General features: G+C 38.9%; 3 protein-coding genes and 1 pseudogene across 3 annotated transcripts; 2 read left to right on the forward strand and 2 right to left on the reverse strand.

Annotated features, from left to right (window-relative positions):
- Positions 1–3,198: 3,198 nt before the first annotated feature.
- Positions 3,199–4,823, reverse strand: LOC149099446 (uncharacterized protein KIAA1958-like; annotated as a pseudogene).
- Positions 4,820–9,002, forward strand: LOC110048985 (uncharacterized). Its single transcript, XM_020754750.2, has one exon. It carries the CDS (start codon positions 5,644–5,646, stop codon positions 7,729–7,731), a length of 2,088 nt encoding a protein of 695 aa, XP_020610409.2. The 5' UTR covers positions 4,820–5,643; the 3' UTR covers positions 7,732–9,002.
- A 2,912-nt stretch (positions 9,003–11,914) lies between these two features.
- LOC149099447 (uncharacterized) lies at positions 11,915–16,859 on the reverse strand. The gene is made up of 4 exons (XM_089276839.1): positions 16,627–16,859; positions 14,525–14,715; positions 13,340–13,480; positions 11,915–12,724 (listed from the first exon to the last, which is right to left on the reverse strand). The coding sequence occupies exons 1-4, from the start codon at positions 16,857–16,859 to the stop codon at positions 12,375–12,377; spliced, it is 915 nt and encodes a 304-aa protein (XP_089132965.1). The 3' UTR covers positions 11,915–12,374.
- Positions 16,860–18,558: 1,699 nt separating this feature from the next.
- On the forward strand, positions 18,559–21,887 carry LOC149099448 (uncharacterized). The gene is made up of 3 exons (XM_089278512.1): positions 18,559–18,951; positions 19,041–19,329; positions 21,237–21,887. The coding sequence occupies exons 1-3, from the start codon at positions 18,770–18,772 to the stop codon at positions 21,690–21,692; spliced, it is 927 nt and encodes a 308-aa protein (XP_089134638.1). The 5' UTR covers positions 18,559–18,769; the 3' UTR covers positions 21,693–21,887.
- The last annotated feature ends 245 nt before the right edge of the window (positions 21,888–22,132 follow it).

The raw sequence follows: 22,132 nt of genomic DNA on the forward strand, positions 1-22,132 counted from the left end.
CAATAAGTTCCAAAAATAATTTTCTTTCTTTATACCTCTTAAAATCCCATTTAATTTCATGCATGCCCCCACCTTAATCTCTCAGTCGTTTTGTCCAAACCTGTTAGAACTTATTTAGATGTTGATGCCAGACTCTTTTCTGAGTTGGCTTTTGTGCAGATTGTCCAACTTGTTTCTAATTAGGTCACGTAGCTATGGGCAAAAGAATACAAAGGAACATTTGTACGATGTTAATTGTTTTAAATTGTCTAAATTGGAAAATGTTCTTAAAGTTACTAGTGAATGCCCACATTTTAGGTTCGAGAGCATTGAGCTGTTAATCAGTTCCTTTTGTTGTGTAATTCTGTGATTGAATCTTATTTAGTTTCTTAGCGTAGTATTTATGCTAGCTATTTTTGATGTTTTGTTATTCAGTTTCGTTATGTTATTGATTCCAAATCATTAGTTTGGCTTGTGTAAGGTTTGACTATTTGTTATGCAACTTTTCCACTAAATTGATAGAAATTTGTTACATATTGTTCTTTCAGTTTACGACTGTTTATTTTGATGCAATAAATCACTGATAACCGTCAACTGGGCGGCAGGCCCAGACAACATCCCGGCGGGGTTACTGAGAGCTGATATTGACACCTTAGTGCACATGCTGCACGGCCTCATAGGAAAGATCTGGGATCAGGAATCTATACCATCAGAGTGGGAAGAGGGTCTTTTGGTGAAGTTACCTAAGAAAGGCGACCTAAGCTTCTGTAAGAACTATAGAGGAATCATGCTTTTGTCAACAGCAGGAAAAGTCCTAAATCGCATTATCCTGGAACGCATGAGGGAAGCGGTGGATGAGATACTACGAGATAAGCAGGCAGGATTTAGACAATCCAGATCAACATCAGACCAAATAGCCACCCTTTGTATAATCGTAGAACAATCACTTGAATGGAGGACCCCACTCTATATAAACTTTATAGACTATGAGAAAGCATTTGACAGCCTGGATAGAAGCACCTTGTGGGACCTGATGGCCAGCTACCGAATTTCTGGAAAGATCATATCATTAGTAAAGAACACATATGAGGGCACAAGTTGCCGCATTTTGCATGATAGTGGTTTAACCGAAAAGTTCAATATTAAAACAGGTGTAAGGCAGGGATGTCTCTTATCTCCGTTCCTTTTCCTTCTTGCCATTGATTGGGCAATGAAGGAGACAATATCTGACTCTAGGAATGGCATACAGTGGACCCTTGTAGACCAACTCGAATACCTGGACTTTGCCAATGACTTGGCACTTTTGTCTCATACCCACTCCCAGATGCAAGCGAAAACCTCAAAGCTTGAAGCCATCTCATCAAAACTAGGACTCAAAATCAACACCGATAAGACAAAGATCATGAGGGTAAATAGCAAGTCAAATGAGCACATCAGTATAGCAAACCGTGACATAGAAGATGTAACATCCTTCACATATTTAGGTAGTGTCATAAACATCACTGGAGGAATGGACGAGGATGTACTGGCAAGAATAGGGAAAGCACGTAGCGCATTTAATATCCTAGGGAACATCTGGAGATCGAGGGAAATAACAGCCACTAAAATTAGAATATTCAATTCAAATGTTAAGCCCGTACTACTCTATGGTTCAGAAACATGGAGAATGACAGAAGACCGTGTCAAAACTACAGACCTTTGTAAACAGATGCCTGCGCAGAATCCTCCAGATTTACTGGCCAGATACTATCAGCAATGCTACCTTGTGGGAGACTACAGGTCAACTACCCATCAAAGAACAAATTAAGAAAAGAATTTGGACATGGATCGGACATATACTTAGGAGATCAAACACCTGCATAGCCCGACAAGCACTGGGCTGGAACCCCCAGGGAAGTAGACGGAGAGGAAGACCACGAAACATCTGGAAAAGAGACACAGAAAGGACAATCCAGTTAAAAGGCTACACCTGAAATCAGATTGAACAGATGGCCAGAGACAGAGGAGGGTGGAGGCGCTTTATCTGTGGCCTATGCTCCGAGACGGAGTAATGAAAGGCATCATCATCATCAACCGTCAACTTTGCTTTTCTGTGGTTTACTCGTCTATCCTTGAATATGACCTGTGAAGTAGTCCCACCCACTAGTTTGTTGTGACACGCCTAGAGCTTGTTTTGTTTCGTCTTATTTTGGAATTTGCCAGTCATTGCAAGTGCTACACTGAGCATCTTGTTTCTCACTTATTTTTGCCTTGTTCTACTTTTGAACTTGAGAAGTGGTCTTTCTTTTTTAATTCAGTCTAGCAGCATTGGCATTACTTGAAGCACTACTTAGGTTATTTTCTGCAACATTTTCAGAATTATCCTCTTGAGGCTTCATCAGTCATGCTATTCATATAGAGGATCTTTCATCTATTCATTTGCAATCTAAATCACTGTTACTAACGAGAATAAATCATGTAATTTTACTCCTCTCCAGGACTACAGGTCACAATACCCTGTGAGAGGTCTTTAATCCTCCTTAGGGCTCCAGGTCACAATACCCTGAAAGAGTTCTTTAGTCAAGTAAGGGAGTTTAGACCATGGCAACCAGTCCATTCTGTGAGTCTATGGGACAAAGAGTGACCTGTATAGTAGCACTTCATCCCCACAAATACACGAAGCGTATTCCCCATAGATGAAACAAACCCAGCCCGAAATATGTTTAGTTAAGTGTATAAATTTTGAGCATAAATAAAGTATATATGGGTTATTGACCAAGGGTGAGGTCAAGACGGCTGGATATTGGTCAAGTTCTTTTTTGCATTTTTATGGACCGAGACGGAGTCGAGGTCCATAAACACGCAAAAAAAGAACGAGGCCAATATCCGGCCATCTTGACTGAACAAGCTTGGTTAATAAAGGATTTATTATGTGGGATAAAACACCAAAAAATTATCTGTGTACGTGTTTATTTTCAAGGACTGAAAAGGAAGCCAGGTACATGCAAAAATCAATGGCGTGTTCTCCTCTATCCTAATTGGCTGAATGCAGAAATACAATCATTTGATTGGATTACATCTTTGACGAGTAAATGTCTAACTTCTGAATGGAATAAACGAATGTACGAAAGCGCTCGAAGCAAATTCGAAAAGTTTTTTGAACCTCAAAAATGTCTCGAAATGGCTTACATTTTCAGCACTAGAGCTCCAACAAATGTTAAACCATTAGAGCAAGACAGTTCATTTCATCTGGCTGTCGCTTTTGCCAATCCTTGGGGCTTCAAAGAACTGTCGCTTGGCTCTGTGGTGCAAAGCTGCCCCAACGTAAGCTGGATGTTGAAAGTACAGTTGTTAAAGCTTCCAATCATTGCTCCTGAGAAGAAACCCAATCCCATCTGGACTGGATTAATGGTGGCAGACTGAACACTGGTAACAGAAGTGGTGGGACGAGTTGTCATTTCTGTACGAGTGCAGATGCTAGAAAGCTGGTTGCTCCTGGAGCAGCTCAGCGCAAGGGACATTTGCCGTAGATGTTCATGCGAGGCCGATTTGTAAGCGTCAAGACTTTTCAGACTGCGATGGCCACTTAACTGTGCCACAAAATTATCTGGGACGTCTGCATCGAGGAGGCGTAAAATGCAGGTCCTTCTCACCGAGTGGTTGGTTACTCTGCCCTGTAAACCAGCATTTTTTGCAGCGGTGGAGAGAAATTTGCTGATTTCGTTTTTACCAAGCGGACTTCGCATATACCACACGTTGTCATCTGGTTTTCGCTGATGTTTGACTGCAAGGTAATAGGGGGAATCTGGCTTGTATCTCCAAAGGACGACAGTGAGTAAACTCTTTGAAGAATTTAACCGGGCAACACTCGTTGCCAGTTGCTTGCGCAGTAGGATGGAAAGCAAGAACACTGTATGGCTTGTCTTGGCCTTGATGTGTTTTGGACCCTCGCTGATATGTCCACACAAGAATCTGAATCTCTGTTTCTGGGACTTTCTCCAAAGTGACGTCTCCCCACTTTAATCGGCGGCTCTTGTCATGAGCTCTGAACCCAAAGTGAAGGGCAATTATCTACCACAAGGTATGCTGCAAGGCTGTTGGATTGGAGGCCCCAAATTCACCACACTCAAAAAGCTTGTCTTCCTCGCCTCGGTCAGCTCACGGGCAGCTTGTGGTCTGTTCCCCTTGCCATGTTCCAAAACAAACTGACAGCGCTTGGCACAACACTTCTCTAGAGAGTTTGAAATTGTCTCTGTCAATAATATTTACATTTGAACCTCTTTCGTTCAAGGAGTGTTGGAGACTACATTGAAAGGACATCAAACTGACAGGCTCGTATTCTGTGCCATCCGATTTCTTTACAGTTTTGAAAAATTTGCACAACACCAAATTCAGTTCTTCCTGAGGTATGTCACACAGCTCCCTACTCTTGTTTTCTTGTAAACAAAACGGCCTCCATGCCTTCATGTCACTTTGTGTTTTTACTTTTGTGTTTGCCGGCTTTTGTTGCAAAATAAATTCATGAAACTTGTCAACATTTTTGTTTTCTTTGTTTTCTGTCTCATTGATAGATTTAGTTTTGTCGTTTTCCAGCTCCATCGATACACAAACCACAGGAAATCTTTAACTGTCACGGAAAAGATTTTTCAGGGCAAAAACTAAGAAAGAAAATTTTGGTAAACCGGCTTCTGCCTCGGATGAATTTTCCTTGTGGGACAAAACCCTTATCCTGAGCAGGCAAGATAGCTCCATCTTGCCCGCTCACGTAGCCAATCACAGCGCGAGATTCAGTTCATCTTGCCTGCCCATGGAGCTAGGCATATAATAATAACTACTTAATAACCGAGTGAGGTCGTTACGGGAAAATCTCAAACTGAGGTCTTGAGATTTTCCCGGAACGACGAAACGGTCGAGGTTATTAAGTTGTTTATTATATGGCTCATCAATAAAGAGAAAAATCATTTGAGTGGAAGTCGTCAATTTACAGGGTTCGCACAGTCTTGAAAAGTCCTTGAATTTTAGAGGGAGTCCTTGAAAAGTCCTTGAATTCCATACATCCTTGAAAAGTCCTTAAATTCATTGATAAGGTCTTGAAAAGGCCTTGAATTTTCTCCAACATAAAATCTTTAGGGGTCGAAGAAAGTTTTTTTGTTTAGATCAGAGTATTTTTTCATTTTTTTGTCGCAAGAATAACCTAGACACAAAAGCAAAACCGAAATGTGAGCCAAACTGCGATTAACTGCGAGCCGAAACCAAATTGACCAGCGGTTGTGTGTATGGCTTGTCATGCTCATGCACATGTCACATGGAGCTTGTAATTGCGGAGTTTTTCAAAACGTTCTGTTGTTGGAGGGTATTTGCTGAAAAAATGCCTGGAAAGTGTACATTTAACCCCAAATGGTTAACTGAGGAAGAATATAAATGGGTCAGGCAAGTAAAAGGCGATTTGCGGAAAGCATTGTGCATAGTGTGCAACAAAACTATCGCTTTAACAACGATGGGCGAGAGTGCACTACGTTCGCACATGGCAGGAAGTAAACATCAGACATCTGTAAAGTCGAATGCAACAACAAGTACTGTGAAGCCACATTTAGCGAAAGAAGTTTGGAGGTTCAGAGCAGGATTTCCGCAGCAACTGTGAATCAGGAAAAGGTTGATACTGGTACTCTTGACAAAGATGCACCGATGAACATTCCACCGCCTCCAGCCACGAGTGTTGCACCATCCTCTGGGAGGTCAGTTTCTCAGTTTTTTAGCAGAAATGATGTACTGAAGTCTGAGGTATTGTGGACTTTGAAAACCATTTTGAGTCACTGTTCTTATAATTCTAATGAAAACATTGAGAAAATTTTTCGTGTTATGTTTCCTGATAGCCAAATAGCTGCAAAATTTACTTGCGGATCAAGAAAAACATCCTACCTATGTGTTTTTGGTTTAGCCGAATACTTTAAGGAAATGTTGATAAAAGCTGTAAAAGGATATTTCACGATTCTCTTTGATGAGAGCTTAAATAAGAAGAGTCAATCGAAGCAAATGGACATTCACGTTCATTATTGGGAGGGTGACAAAGTTGTCACACGTTACTTTGGCTCACAGTTTTTGGGTCATGCAACTGCCAATGATATGGTCAAGCATTTTGAGGACAGTGTGGTGAACAGTGGACTTCCTATTTGCAACCTGGTACAAATCAGCATGGATGGACCTAATGTTAATTGGAAGTTCTTTACAAATATGAAGAAACTATCTGATGATTTTGATACAATTTTGATAAAGATAGGATCATGTGGACTCCACATTGTGCACAATAGCTTTAAAACTGGAGCAACTGCAGCAGAGTGGAAAGTGGAAGCATTGCTGTCAAGCCTTTATTATCTTTTTAAAGATTCACCTGCAAGGCGGGAAGATTTCTTACAGATTTCTGGCAGCACCAGGTTGCCCCTCAAGTTTGTGAATCACAGATGGCTGGAGAATGAGACTGTTTGTGAAAGAGCTCTGGAACTGTGGGAGGACATACTCAAGTATGTGAGAGCTGCTGAATCCAAGCAAATCACAAAACCAGGGAACAAATCATATGAAACAATTGTTGAAGCTACCAAGGACAAACTAATCAGAGCTAAATTGCAATTTTTCAAGTGTATAGCAGGGCAAATTCAACCATTTTTGGTTACATTTCAAAGTGACAAACCCCTAACACCCTTCCTTTCTAGTGAACTGTGCAACCTCCTAAGATCATTAATGCGAAGGTTTATGAAGAAAGAAGTTTTGTCAGAAGCTACAACTGCTGATAAGGTTGTCAAACTTGACGTTACCGATAAACAAATCCATGTAAACTACAAAAAGATTGACATTGGTTTCTTAACTGAAAAGGCACTAAAAGACTCTGTTGGAGCAAGTGAAAAGCAAGTTTTGGAATTCAGATTGCAGTGCAAGACCTTTCTGATAGAACTTCTACAGAAGCTTTTGACCAAATGTCCTGCTTCATATTCCTTGGTGAGAAATTTGAGTGCTTTGAACCCCAGAGAGATGGCTTCTGATGCAGACCAGTCCATATCCAGGTTTAAAAGGGTTGTATCCCAACTTGTGAATGTCAGAAGGATCAAAGAAAGTGACTGTGATGCCATAATCCAGGAGTACACTAGTTTTCTGGACAACATACCAGCCTTTGGATCTGAGAGGTTTTTGAACTTCAAATTTAGTACTGACAGATTAGATGAGTTGTTCAGCACTTATATGAATACCGAGTCTTACCAGAAGTTGTTTAAAGTAGTACAGCTCCTTTTAGTCCTGTCTCATGGTCAAGCTTCAGTAGAGAGAGGTTTCTCAGTGAATAAGGAGCTTGAAATTGAGAATCTAGCAAATCAATCACTCGTGGCTCAACGCCTTGTGTGTGATCATTTAAATGCTGTTGGTGGCGTCTTGAATGTACCTCTTACCCAGCCTTTACTCACCTCATGCGCAGGAGCAAGAAAACGTTATGAAAGGTACCTGGACCAACAACGACAGAACAAGAAATCTGAAGAAGGAAGTCGGAAGCGGAAGTCTTTGTTGGATGAAATTGAGGAACTTAAAGAGAAAAAGAGGAGAATGAATGAGGACATTGACTCTTTAATTAAGTCGGCAGATAATTTGTCTGAGAAGGCTGAATCGACCAGAGATATATCTTTTGTGACACAGTCAAATTCTCTAAGAAAAACGTCCAAAGAGAAGGCAGAGGAACTAAAGAACCTAGAGAAGAAGATGGAGGAGAAACTTCAGGCATTAAAATCCTGTTAATTGAAAAGGTGCATGTTATTTACATTATTTAACCTGTAACATTACACTATTTACATTTATTGGTGGGTCCTTGAAAAATAAATTCGGTCCTTGAAAAGTCCTTGAAAAATGGTTGCAATTTTCTGTATGAACCCTGATTTACATCCAGCGATGCACGCATTTACCGATTCATTTGACCGATATATCGGTCGATAGTCGACTGATATATCAGTCGACTGTCGACCGATAAATATGTCGACCGATATAGTCTTAGTCCATCGATACTCGACTGATACATGACTGATACATGACCAATACTTGACTGATACTTGACCGATACTTCACCGATATTTGACCGACAATTGACCGACACTTGACCGACACTTGACCGACACATGACCGACACTTGACCGATACTTTCCGCCGTGTCATTATTATTTAAATTAAGTATCCCCGTCTGTCGATAAAGAGCAAACAGAATGCGAATAACAAACGAAAAAAAATCCTGCATTTTGTTTCGTTTATCGAACAGATACGACGGCGAACATGCAACGCATTTCAGCGAACTAATACAAGTGATTTTCTAATTTCTTGCAACTTCGAGCGATAAAAACTGGCCAGAGAAATGCCAGACTGGAGAGAAAACCAGAAAGAGGGAATGTATAAATTTGGTGCGGCATACCAGATGCAAAAATTGCAGACTAATCCATCAAAAATATCCAAATGAAATATCCCAATCATTAGCTTCCTTTCAGCTGTTCTTCCCATATTCTCTTGTAAGCGTCACCAGTTTACGGCAATTTTGATTGGTCTTTCCAACAATACCATACCATTTCCATATTAGGTGCGCTACAAGGCGCCTTCAGCGAGAAATCAGTTTGTTCTGAACTCAAAAACTATTGGCGAATGAAACAACTTTTCAACATACCGGGTAATCATCTAATTTTAAATTCAGCAAGGAAACAAAACTTTAAGAACTTTGAAGTTATGCATCTTTTGGCGATGTATTAGAAAACATGCTAACAACTGGAAACTGTTTTTCAAAGTCAAGCGAAAATCGCTCTATACCGGGTCGTGTTTTGAGCGGTTTCCCCTTCAACTCACTGCAGAAGTCTATGAAAGCCATGGGCAAAAATTAAAGCATACTTAAATTGAACAAAGGACATAAGAAAACTGCTGTAAGACACAAAGGCAAGATAATATCTTACGCAGTTTATAGTGACTTACAGTAAACGTTGTTAAAGCTGTTCGAAAACAAGCAAGATGTAATTAAAGTTTGCCGCATCCAAAAATGTATCGAAGCGTACGTGAGCAATGAGGAAGCCAACTTACTGCAGCAATGCCAATTACGATGCTTTCAACCAATCAGTCAACATTCAGTTTTACTTCAGGTGCTGACAAAAATTCCTACTTTTCTCGGGAAGAAAAAAGCCTAAATCAAAAAAAAAATACATTTTTCTTGAAACGTAGGCAAGCGTTTTATTAAAATCTAAAAAAAGTGTAGAAATTGCATTCAAGAAGGTGGTCAGCAGGGAACAATTTTTGTCCTTATTTTCAATATTTCATGCTAACGGAAAACGCATGCTTATAATTCTTAAGATTAATGTAAGAGTTGACATGATACTACAAACTAAGGATAAAACTGTAAGTTTCTTGCGTAAAACTCAGTATTTTGTTCTGGGTCACGTTACATATTGGGCGTGTCCCGATGACGTCATCAACTACTTTGCACCTACACACTAAAACTATTGCTAAATTTTGTTGAATAAAAACAAAGTTTTGTCAAGTTATAGCCAATTGAATTTTCCCTAGCACTACTTGGTCGAAGTTCTCGTTGCTTTACGCAATAGAGGGAGATAGCATGAGCACGCATGTTCATGGATTCTCCTTCCTTCTGGCTAAAACTGTGAGCTTCGATCAAGCAAGGGCAAACAACCGTTACCCACACAACCTTTCGGTATTGTAGCGTACGGTCTTACACTCTTGTACGACAACTTTTCTTCCATTAGATATAATGGTGAGTGTCTTCTTGTCTTCTTTTGAAAACATCTGTCTAGCGTAATTAACATATCTTGGGTGAGACGACCCGTTTAATGTGTTAAGTAAACCAATCAAATTGAGCAGTCTTTCTTACGGAAGGGTCTTTGTTATAAATACATGTCATACCTAAGTGCTCGGTCGTTTACCCTACCCAGTTTTTCAAGTTTATTCAACCTACATATCTTTTTCAATATATTGTTAATTGATTTATTTTCTATATATCTTTTTCAAGTAAATTCAACCTATATATCTCTTGTTTAAACCTCTCCCTTCTTTATTCCGCAGAGCCTCCCACCAGTCCCCCCTTTAAAGAAAGGCGACTGCACTTTGTTTTCTCTCTCCCAGCCTCTTAGTGGCACAAATAAGCCTCTGCGGAGGAGAGGGTTTTACAAGCACAAATTATAGGTGCTGCATGATTTGTGCGTCACAATAAACACGGCTATGAGAATCGCACCAAGAGCGTGGAAACGTGGAAAAAGAAATGAATTATTGAGCAAAACAATGTCATCCAAAAAAAAAATTATATTACGAAATTCAAATGGAAATGGTTTTTGAAAGCATGTATTTTAACGAAATTTTAATTGGCTTTCTTTCCAAAGGCAAGATATTTCGAGTGGTAAAACTGAGCTATTTAATTTGAGTGGATGGAGAGGCAACTACTCTCGCGCCAAGAGATTAGCATGGTAAAATTGTTTGTTTTTTCTTCTAAGGAGGTGTCAGGGTTTTCCCGAAAACATTCCTCTGTAGGAAAAATGACGCAAAACAAAAAATTGCTTGCAGCTCGCAAATCCACCTCAGCCCTCTCCTCCCCCTCTCCCATTCAATTTTCTAATTTCCGTCCATTAAAAATAATGATGATAATGGTGATTAAGATAATAATTGCTTCACATTGCTTCACATCTTTCAATCATTAAATTTATTTCATCATTTGTTATAGTTTTGTACAATATAAAATTGGATGTGTAAATAATAATTATCAACAGTTTACTAATAGCTACGAATTTCGTTCCAAAAGCAGTAATTTTTGGTTACTCTTTTTCGTTTTCAAAAAAAGTGCAACAAACTTATTACATAGCATTCTGTTATTATGATGATCTACATTTAAAGCCTAAAAACTAAACATAAAGTAAAGTAACAACAAATCAAAAGTCTTCCAAAACTTAGTGATCTAAAACATTTCTTGGCACATATTAAATGAGGCCTTTTTACTCTAATTCATAACTGCAATTACTAGCCAAAATTTTAATCTGTTAATAGCACATTGCTAAAGTATAGAATAAAACGTGGAGCTTAATAGGGTAAATGAAGATAATTGATGAATTAGTTAAATTATTATTATTTTTAATTATTTTCCCAAATAAAAATCATCCTGTGGGTAAAAAGGGAGAAGCTTTCCCTTGCTTTTTAACCTATTTGATTGGGCGCGATAATCACTGAGCGCTTCCCTGCATTTTGATTCGTTTAATTTTACCGACGTCTTACCCGTCCTTTCCGTAACAGATTGGACCACCCTCTCGTACTTTTCTTCATCGACGACCCTTAATTCGCAGATGCCAATGAAGTCCCTGAGGGTGTTTCGACGGACACCGAAACGTCGCATGGCCCCCGCGAAGGAGCACTGGTTATCTTTCATTATTTCGAGAACACCTAAAAACCTGTCGTGAATTCCCGCATAAGGTACACCTACTTGGATTCACGAAGATGGAGAACCGCAAGTAAAATAAAAACCCAAAGATAATGCAACTGAAAATGGCAGATTTCTAGGTACATACGCGCAATACATCATGGTTAACTAGGATCCTTTTAAAATTTAATGAACATTTATTAATGCGCCTTAACGTTCAATGCCATAGCTTTGCCGGGAGAGGTCAAACGGTCATTCCTTTAAAATATCTCAGGAATTATCAACCTTATTCTTATTCTGTCATGTCTCTTGTTTATCTTATTTTGGATGTGTATTCCAGTCTTCTTAGCATATATAAATAATCGTTCAAATTCTTAAAAGTTGTCATGGTAAGGGTCAGAAGTACCTTCATCTTATCATTGATTTTTTTGATCAAAAAATTGAAAAATGTAAAGAAATGAATAAAATCGAATGGGTACAAAGATCAAAATATAACCAGTTTGACCTCCGGACGTTGCCAAGGCAATAATTCTGTATGATTTCAAGCTCAAAAGGTCGGGCATTATCATCTACTGAACACCGAAAAGCGTCGAAGAATTCAAGCGAGTAACACCTAATAACAACAGACGTTCCAGGGGTCATAACCAAAGAGAAAAAAAATGAATAAAACTGAAACAATAGAAACATCAATGGAAGTAAATAATCATTAAGATTACCGTATTTACTCGTTCGAGCCCCACCCAGAATAAGTGTCGCATGTAATATTGAGGCACTTATTTGCGCAAACTACAGTACAGTCTTTTTCAGTTTGAAAAGGGTATTGTTATCAATTCCTTATCTATAAATGTTTTTTTAAGAAGTATACGGTTGTTGAATAAGCTCCCCTCTCTAATGAGCGTCCCGCACCAAAAAAGCACAAAATGAATAAAACGTGGAGCTTGATAGAGTAAATACGGTAAATGAAGATAATTGATGAATTAGTTTAATTATTTTTTAAAAATTATTTCCCCAAATAAAAATCATCCTTTGGGTAAAAAGGGAGAAGCTTTCCCTCATTTTTTAACCTATTTGATTGGGCGCGATAATCACTTAGCGCTTCCCTGCATTTTGATTCGATTAATTTTACCGACGTCTTACCCGTCCTTTCCGTAACAGATTGGACCACCCTCTCGTACTTTTCTTCGTCGACGACCCTTAATTCGCAGACGCCAATAAAGTCCCTAAGGGTGTTTCGAGGGACACCGAAATGTCGCATGGCCTCCGCAAGGGAGCACTGGTTATCTTTCATTATTTGGAGAACGCCTAGATATCTGTCGTGGATCCCTTGCAAATTGGATCCTGTGACCAATCCTGGAATATTAGAAAGAAAAAGTCCTAATTCAGAATTCGTTACCATTCGTTTCCCCAATTTATGAAATATTGAAACTTCACCTACACTAAATGATATGTTTGGCAGATATTTGTCAAATTATCATGTACATCAGTTTTCTTCTAGAATTAGCAGCCGCGATCGTATACTTACTCGTTTACATTCAGGCGATATTGCGTGATAGCGAGTTAGAAAGTCCTAAGCAGTATTACCAAACCTTATCACTTTTCACATAAACTTTCTAGTATTTTATATTTGAGGAGTTTAAAATAGTCGTCCGGCAATAGTTCGTAGAAAATTTTCAGATAACTTGTAAGAGGGTAGCAGAGGTTTATGCATGACGCGTGAAAATAGCGAGAACAGAAACGGAATTCGTTAATTTTTGACATAATCTGCTGTTTCAAGTAAACGTGACACGTGAGTTTCGTTAAAATTTGTGCGTGACCATGACCCCCCCCCGCCCCTTTGCTGCCCTATTGTAAGAGACGTACTATCTTAAACGTTCCCTACCGCCTACGTCTCTTTTCTCTAGATTTTTTGTTATCTGTGACGATCTGCGATAGTAAAGTTAAGGAGGCAATGTATTTCCAACAAACCTCGGTGATTCTTTGAGTCCTTGTCTTTTTTTGGCTCCTCGGGGTTTGGTTCCTCATCTCCGGTTTCACTCAATTCGGTACCTTTGTCGGTATCTTCGTCCTCAATGTCTCCGTCTTTGCCCGGAAAAGTCGCCCGCGCCCCTACTAGCGAAATACAAATACATTAAGCAAATGCTAACTTAACCTTACTCGTGTCTCTGGACTGACTTAAGCTTCATTCTTCCAAGGCCGCGCCTCAAATAATCCCTAACATTTATTGTTCGCTAAATATCGATTGTAGATTGTTTCTACACGCAAACGATCCCCCGCAAAAAAGTAACAAGAACGGTGGAGATTTTACACGGAGTTAGGGTTAGGGTTAGCTAAAGTTTCGATAAGTTCTTCTAAAACTATATTCAGACTGTTAACATGTTACAAGTTCTTTCTGGTATCTTTATTTGTGCCTTTATTGCTCAAATGTTCCGCGGAGACCGTCTTAAACAACAAAACCCTGTCTGCAATTGTTAATTCTCAAAACTTTTTCTTAGAGAACATCAGTGTGTGACCAATCCAACATTTTTTTCGGCTCTTTTCGAAAATGTTCTGTTACTTTTCACTTGAGTCCAATATGATAAAACGCAGACACCGTTTTTTAGCGCTTTAAGTCCGGAAACCCGGGATCAAATCAAATTAGTGAAATACAAAATTGGCTTTGAGTCATAGCATTCAAAAGCCAAATCAAACGCTCGCCTTTAGACATTATGAAAAATTCTACAGATCAATTTCTTACAAAAAGGATGGCATATTTAAACAGACAGCTCTTAAAACTTCAATTTGTTATAGGGTTTGAGGTATCTGCAGTTTAACCCAGGTGTACTACATCGTTTCGACGTGAGACACCCCTGAGGGTGAACGGTAAAAAACCTGAAGAACATACGCCCTTATATATGAACCTTTTTTTATAAGAACGTTGAAACTGAGATTTACCAAAATTTTAAGAACATGCTAAGAACATACCCAAGGCTGAGAGTTAGAGAACGTCTATATTTTGTCGATTTGTTATAATTTTGTGAAAAATAGAGTGTAGTTAATTTCTGTGCGTTTCGCGCTCCTACCATCCCGGTCATTCACCCTTCCACGGTTTGCGTACACAAAATTGACAAAAAGCGACAGAAACATACATTTGCGATAATTGTTTTTGCGTGCCTTCTAGCTCCTCAATTTGTTGCATTGCCGCTATGGTAGCTTGATACTCGGCCTCCCTCTTTTTGTACAGTTCATCGGATTGCCGAATCCGTTCTCGGGCAGCTGCGAGGTCACTTTGAATATCTTTGAACTTTTTGGCCATACTTGTCCTCTCTATCTTCTCGCGGGTGGCTTTATTGGTTTCCTCTACACTGTAAACAAATGATACAAAGTAGTTAAATCACAAATGCCTGTTTGAACGGATATCCATTGATTATCTGAACGGTCCTTTGTAACTGATTTGTTTTGTTTCAAGTTTGTTTGTTATCTATTTTCGATATATACATATATTCTTTAGTCTGTTTAAATCTAAATAACCTTGATGCTAAATCATCATACTAATAAGGTGAGTAGCTTTAAAATATTTATTGCATAAAACGTACAACAGTTTTTAAAGACATGTTTCGGCATGCTTATGCCATCTTCAGTTTAATAGACTGACTAATGATACGTGACACAAGTTATATACTACAAAATATGAATAAATTATTTACAATATGCATTACAAAACAGTGGAAACGGAAATTACAGAGTTAAAAAGGTGTTGAAGTGATGTAACTGTTTGTTAAGGTCAGGTTTGTTCTTACTAATATAAAAGGCTTCTTTAAGTTTAAGATCAATAGAGCTATTCGCTGAGTCTAAGATGCGAAAACAAGGTGTGTACATGCCCCTGCATGAAGAAAATTGAGAAAGATGTTTAAAAATATGCGAGTTTTTATCGCTTACTGTATGTTCTTTAATCCTGGTAGAAAAATAGCGACTGGTTTCACCAATATAACAGGAATTACATCCCGCACAAGTAAATTGATAGACTACCATGGATTTTAGAGCATCAGGAGTACGATCTTTAAAACTGAACATATTCTTGATTTTGAAAGAAGTAAAAACTAATTTGATATTAAGATCCGTTTCACAAAAACGTTTAAGTAATTGCCGTAGTTTGAGTTCCGTTATTCTAGAGTACTGGCCGATAAAAGGAAGCTTAAAATAGCGTATATTGTTTTCATCATTAACATTGTGGCTTTTTTCATCCTTTTTGGATGTTCTGATTGACAACTCTTCGCATGACTGCGTTTTTTCAGTTTTTCATAAAAAACCTACACTGGTCTCTTAACAAATTTTTTTAGTTTCACTCCGTTTCGCTATAAAATTGGCCTTGTCCGTACTCTCATTGACCGAACTTATAAAATCAACAACACTTCTTCTGGTTTTGAAAATGATCTGATCAAGCTTTCGGACACTCTAAAACGTAACTCGTTTCCTTCACACATCATTGAAAAAAACCTTCAAGCGGTATCTTAACAAGCCTTCTGATCAAAAAAGCCACAACGTTAATGATGAAAACAATATACGCTATTTTAAGCTTCCTTTTATCGGCCAGTACTCTAGAATAACGGAACTCAAACTACGGCAATTACTTAAACGTTTTTGTGAAACGGATCTTAATATCAAATTAGTTTTTACTTCTTTCAAAATCAAGAATATGTTCAGTTTTAAAGATCGTACTCCTGATGCTCTAAAATCCATGGTAGTCTATCAATTTACTTGTGCGGGATGTAATTCCTGTTATATTGGTGAAACCAGTCGCCATTTTTCTACCAGGATTAAAGAACATACAGTAAGCGATAAAAACTCGCATATTTTTAAACATCTTTCTCAATTTTCTTCATGCAGGGGCATGTACACACCTTGTTTTCGCATCTTAGACTCAGCGAATAGCTCTATTGATCTTAAACTTAAAGAAGCCTTTTATATTAGTAAGAACAAACCTGACCTTAACAAACAGTTACATCACTTCAACACCTTTTTAACTCTGTAATTTCCGTTTCCACTGTTTTGTAATGCATATTGTAAATAATTTATTCATATTTTGTAGTATATAACTTGTGTCACGTATCATTAGTCAGTCTATTAAACTGAAGATGGCATAAGCATGCCGAAACATGTCTTTAAAAACTGTTGTACGTTTTATGCAATATTTATCATTATTGCTAGTATTACGACTTTAAAATATTTGTTTTGATTTTTTCATCTCGAATTGGCGTATAAACATTATGTCTTACCAATCGTCCAGATCAACGGTTCCCGCCTTTCGTTTACTGGTACTCGGCATCATGTCCGCACTCTTCTTCTCGGGTGTTTCAGAGTCCATAACTCCACGTACTAAACTGGAATCTAAACAATTGCAACGCGTAATCGAGTCGCCGCAAAACTTGCATTTGTTTGGGCAATTGATGAGTGTGTGCCCATCTGCCAAACCACATATCCTACACTTCTTCTTCCGCAACTCAGCCATAACGAAAGAGAGTTCTGGTACCAGATAATATTACCACCTTACTTGAAGAGAGATATATACTGGCCAAGGTCACCCTTGGAGATCATTCTGTGACGTTGTTGAAATTAACAATTGCCAGAGACTATTTTCTTTGACAGAAATTTTTTCAAGTTGTGGCTTACATTAGTTAGTTTTTATTTTGCCATACTGCTTATGAAAAAAATCATGACAAAATGACAAAAAGTACCAAAAAAGTTTCACAAAGAGAATGGCTGACTTCCAGCCTTCAATGTGCTCCTCAAATATGTTCACGTGCGCGCAGTTTACAAGCGGTAATTAAAAGAAGGAGAATTTTTAAAATACGTGTTATTCGTTGCATGGGGGCGTACATATTAGATGATCTTCAGCCATCTCATGATCAATGCTTCGTGTGAATTTCACACGCGCTAACCTTCTGTGTGTCACCCCACAATGCGTCATTTCAGCTGAAGGTGTAACATGTTTAAAGCAGAATTAAATCTGTTGGCAACAATTACAAAGCAAACGTTTTGGTTTGTTTCCGATTTGGTTAAGACAGATCTAGTTTAGGCAAAACACAAACATCTAACAAGCAGTTTCAGTAGATATAATTTTACTCAGATAAAATGAGCGACCTGAAGTAGCTCTTTATTGGTTAAAATTGATAACAGAGTTAAATCTTTGTCGGAGGCTTAAATTCAGTGGTAATCCTATTGAAGTATGCCGACTGTTAATCAAAAATGTAAAATTTCCGGTTTTCATTCATGCGCACAGCGATCTGAAAATCCAGCCTCAAACGCACAGCAGTTTCTTTTGATCTTTGGTGGTATATCCTGACTATCCTGCGCGTGGGTGTTTTTTCTCTTCACACCCCAAGCAATAAACTATGAGCATTAAGGGGCGGACCATTTCACTTTTTATTAAGGGGGCTGGTTGAATGATTTGATTTGGGCATTTTTTTTTCAAACCCTTTTCTTCTTTATGGCTCTGAACGTATCTGAATGTTTTTCCAGTGCACATATTATGGCTGGATTTTTTCAACATTCCCCCACCCTCAGTAATGAAATGGTTAGCCCCTTAGTGCTAAGTTCCTTCATGAACATTTTTACCCTCCTTGGTAAGGTCTCTGCGATAACACGGAACGAATAGTGCTGCTCACTAGTTTTTATTTCAACATTTGTTTCTGAGAGAAAATTGATAACAGACTTAAATCTTTGTTGGAGGCTTAAATTCAGTGGTAATCCTATTGAAGTATGCCGACTCTTAACCAAAAATGTAAAATTTCCGGTTAATATGCGCACAGCGATCTGAAAGACCCAGCCTGAAACGCACGGCAGTTTCTTTTGATCTTTGGTGTTATCCTGCGCGTGGGTGTTTTTCTCTTTGTTTGGGCATTTTTTCAAACCCTTTAACTGAATGTGACTCTGGTCAGGTTTAGTTTAAAACAATCGTATACCAATCAACTAAGCACATTTTTTTAGCAAGTTTTATTTCAATTTCTACTTTAAATATCACATTTATATCAACAAGGGGAGCGACTTGGAAATTTGTTTCTGCGAGAAAAAAAATAAGTCACGTTTTTTTTTATAAAACGAGGAAGCCTGTACCAAAGAAATTCCAGAAGACTTAGGGTTAGGGTTAGGGCAAAATCCAATTGTTATTGAAGCTTCCATCCTTCCTTTTCTTAAGGTGCTAGGCTCAGCAGTATTTCTTTTGCCTTAAAAATAAAAAACAAACTTAGTCAATTAGCAGAAATGGTGCCATATATGAACTATATGTCAACTGAAACATTTATGACAAATTCCAGATGTCTTTTCTTTGGCTTCTCAGTAGCAAGCGCTCTTTTCGGGAGCAAACTGCGATCTTTCAAGGACTTTTGCCATTCGCGTTAAGTGAAAGTAACGCTACCTGGAATGCCCAATTTTTTTCGGGATGAACTTGGGCCCCTTATATTTGGCGTTAATAGAGGGAACAAACTCCGTGTAATAAACTGGTTACAAAGGAGGAGACTTTTGAAAAGAAGTGTCAACTGTGTGAATTGTCGGAGGGCGATGCGGCTCACTCGCCATCTACATAATGTTGATGGATACATTTGGTGAGTAGTTAAACCCAATTTTTCCTGCTCAATGTTTAGAAAATATGAAAAAACTTCCTTTAAAAAATATATGTTTAAAACTTCAACAGGAGATGTCTCCGATGTAGACGTGCTTCCTCAGTGAGAGCAAATTCATATTTCGCTGGAAGCAGAATTTCTTTAGGAAGACATTTGCACTTTCTTTGGAAATGGGCACAGAGTGATTCCTTGAAAGTAATGGAGATTGAAGGGACAGCATCACGGAAAGTTTTGGTCAAGTTTGCGCGAAGGTGCCGGGAGGTTGCATGGGAAGCACTACTACGCCACCCAATCCCACAGTTAGGCGGCCCAGGCATTATTATACAAATCGATGAATCAAAGTTTAACCACAAGTCCAAGGTAGGTACAGAACATGATCCCAGGTGTCAAGGTTGCCTTTGAAAGGTGACTACAGCACCACAGGAGTGACACGAGTACTGTATGAGTAACATACAAGTACGTACAGATACATACTAGTAACATACAAGTACGAGTACATTAGAGTCAGGATACGAGTACATACGAGTCACATATTCCGGCTTGCGGACAACATGTTTTCATTCATATTCCTTGCGCCAGTAGTTGAATAATCTAAAAACACACACGCAGTTAATTTAATAAAGTAAGTAATTTTCAGGATAAGTTTTTAATGTCCGCCCACCCTTTTAAGACGGCATCAACTTTTATAATCACGTTATAAATGACGTTAAGGAAAACGAGCAAAAGGGAAAAGCGGAGGATTTGAGCTTTGTTTCATCACTGTTAGAGTTCTTAGCATGATAACGTGCCAATTTTAAAGACACTAATGATTCGACGCTTTAAAATTCATTAAATAACTTCCAAAAGTGCTACCGCCCTTTTGTTTGCTGTGGGGCCCTTTGGTTTGCGCAGGGCCCTTTTCGTTTGCGGTGGGTCCTTTTCGTTTGCGGTGGGCCCTCTTCGCAAACTTCAAGGGACCCTTCACACTCTCGCAGAGAAAACTTTCCTGAGTAGTAGTGTAACAGTAACACACACATGGATGATAGGAGTTCTGTGCACACCCCTAAGCAGAATTATTAAAATAGGGAAAAACCCCCCCCATCATAAAACGAGCGAGCTTCGCGAGTGAGTTTTATGGTGGGGTTTTTTTTTCCCTATTTTAATCATTCTGCTTAGGGGTGTCACAGAACTCCTATCATCCATGTGTGTCTTTCAGATGTGTCCAAGCTACAACAATCATTGCCGCACCCACCCCCACAAAGGCCGGGTTTGTAACACTTATCACTTCCGAAGAATTTTGAATTTCGCGCTCGGTGAGCTGGCTACGCATCGGTGATTCCTAACCTTTTCACATGTCTTTTTAAAAATTCTGTTTATGATGCGAGTGTAATGGTGAGGTTATGTTGTGAGTGTAAGCGTTCTTTCTTGATATGACATGATAACTAAGTCATAAATTTAGCCAGTTTCCCGTTACAGCCACAGAGGCAATCCTGTTTCTCTTCCCAGCAAACTTAGAATTACCTAGTTAATTTAAGTCTTGCGTTATGTTTTTGAACATGTATAAGGGATTGCCTGATACTTGTACATATATTTTAGTTTATTTCTTTTTTATTTTCGGCTTTTTCAGGTACGCACGTGCGTACAGGTAGCTACGCCCCTGTGGTAAACGCGGTCAACTGTGGGTAATACGTATGAAATCTACAAAGTAAAATACAAGAAATTGGATCTTTCTCAGAAATCTTCGATTTGGTTTTTACTGCTCGGTGTAGTCATTAATTCAATGGGGTAGCGTGGAGAGAAATCCCGAAATTAGCATTTGAGGGTGTGTGTTTGCGTGAGTCATGGGTGGGGGTGGGGACTCTCTTTGGTGCTTCGTGTGAGCATGTTGCTGCCTAAAATGGCAATAACATAAATTAATAATAAATACAATTAAAAAACTCGTTCCCAGGTTCATTATAATAATAATAATAATAATAATAATATATAACTTGTTTCGCCTTTGGGCGGGTAGTTATTTCAAGTTGCCCAACCCCCCTACCCCCTGGGAAAAAATCCTTCAAACCTTTTCCACTCCAGGGTCACAAGGGCCGATCTTGTATCGGGGAGTGCCCCGGGAGGGTGGTAACCAAAGAAATCAGCATTGTTCTTCAGCCTACAAGATTGAATATAAGCTGAATGCAGAGGCCACCAGCTTGAGTGTATCTTGCACCTGATAGGAAATAGTCTTTCTTAATTTTTCTCTATATATTCAACACGTTTTAACGAAATTTGTTTCTTCTTCCACACAGTTCCAAAGGGAACGTCGACCTAGAGGAGAGAGATGGGTTCTTGGGCTTTTTGACACACAGTTTGACCCTGCTCGACCTTATTTACAGCTTGTGAGAAGGTGCGATGCACATACTCTTTTGCCCATTATCCAAAGACACGTACAACCAGGCTCTTTGGTTTATACTGATGAATGGGCGGCATATAGGCGAATTCAAAGGGCCTTGGGTTTCAATCATCAAACGGTTAATCATTCGGTTAACTTTGTAGACCCTGTCACAGGTGTCCATACACAACATGCAGAGAGCAATTGGTCTGCAGCCAAGGACAAATTTAAGAAGATGAAAGGGAACACAAATCCTGACTTCCTGCTAGAATACCTTCAAGAATTCATGTGGAGAAGATGGCATGGTGAACCTCACCCGAATGGCTGTTTTGAATGGTTAATGCAGGACATTGTGGAACAATATCCACTTTAAATACCTAGAGGGGTGGACTCCATATGGGAACTCCATATGTGCCACGAGATAGGGTATGGTTTTTGGGGGTATTAGCTAAAATTATAGTGCGTAAATGCCCTGCTAAACAAGCAAATTATCCGTTAAGACTGAACTGTGCGCTAAAATTGTTAACAAAGCGATTTTATCAAGATTTGTGTTTTGCCGCACGCAGTTAGCCGTTGTTTGATTTTTGTTTTTCCCTTGAATAAGGTGTCATTTTTCGGTTTTGGACAATTCTCGTTTGATTCATCCTTAAAGAGGGTCGGGGTTTAAGACCCTTCACGGCACACACCTATCCAAAATTTACGGGAGTACCCCCACTCCGCCCGAAACTGTAGACAGTTCCTATGACCTTAGTACAATATTGGTGCATTTGGTATATTTTTAATTTTAGACTCAGAAGCATACACAGTAAAAAC

Source organism: Orbicella faveolata, unplaced genomic scaffold (genome assembly GCF_042242905.1).
Source record: "Orbicella faveolata isolate gen_17 unplaced genomic scaffold, um_ofav_v1 contig_46, whole genome shotgun sequence".
Classification (NCBI taxonomy): domain Eukaryota; kingdom Metazoa; phylum Cnidaria; class Anthozoa; order Scleractinia; family Merulinidae; genus Orbicella; species Orbicella faveolata.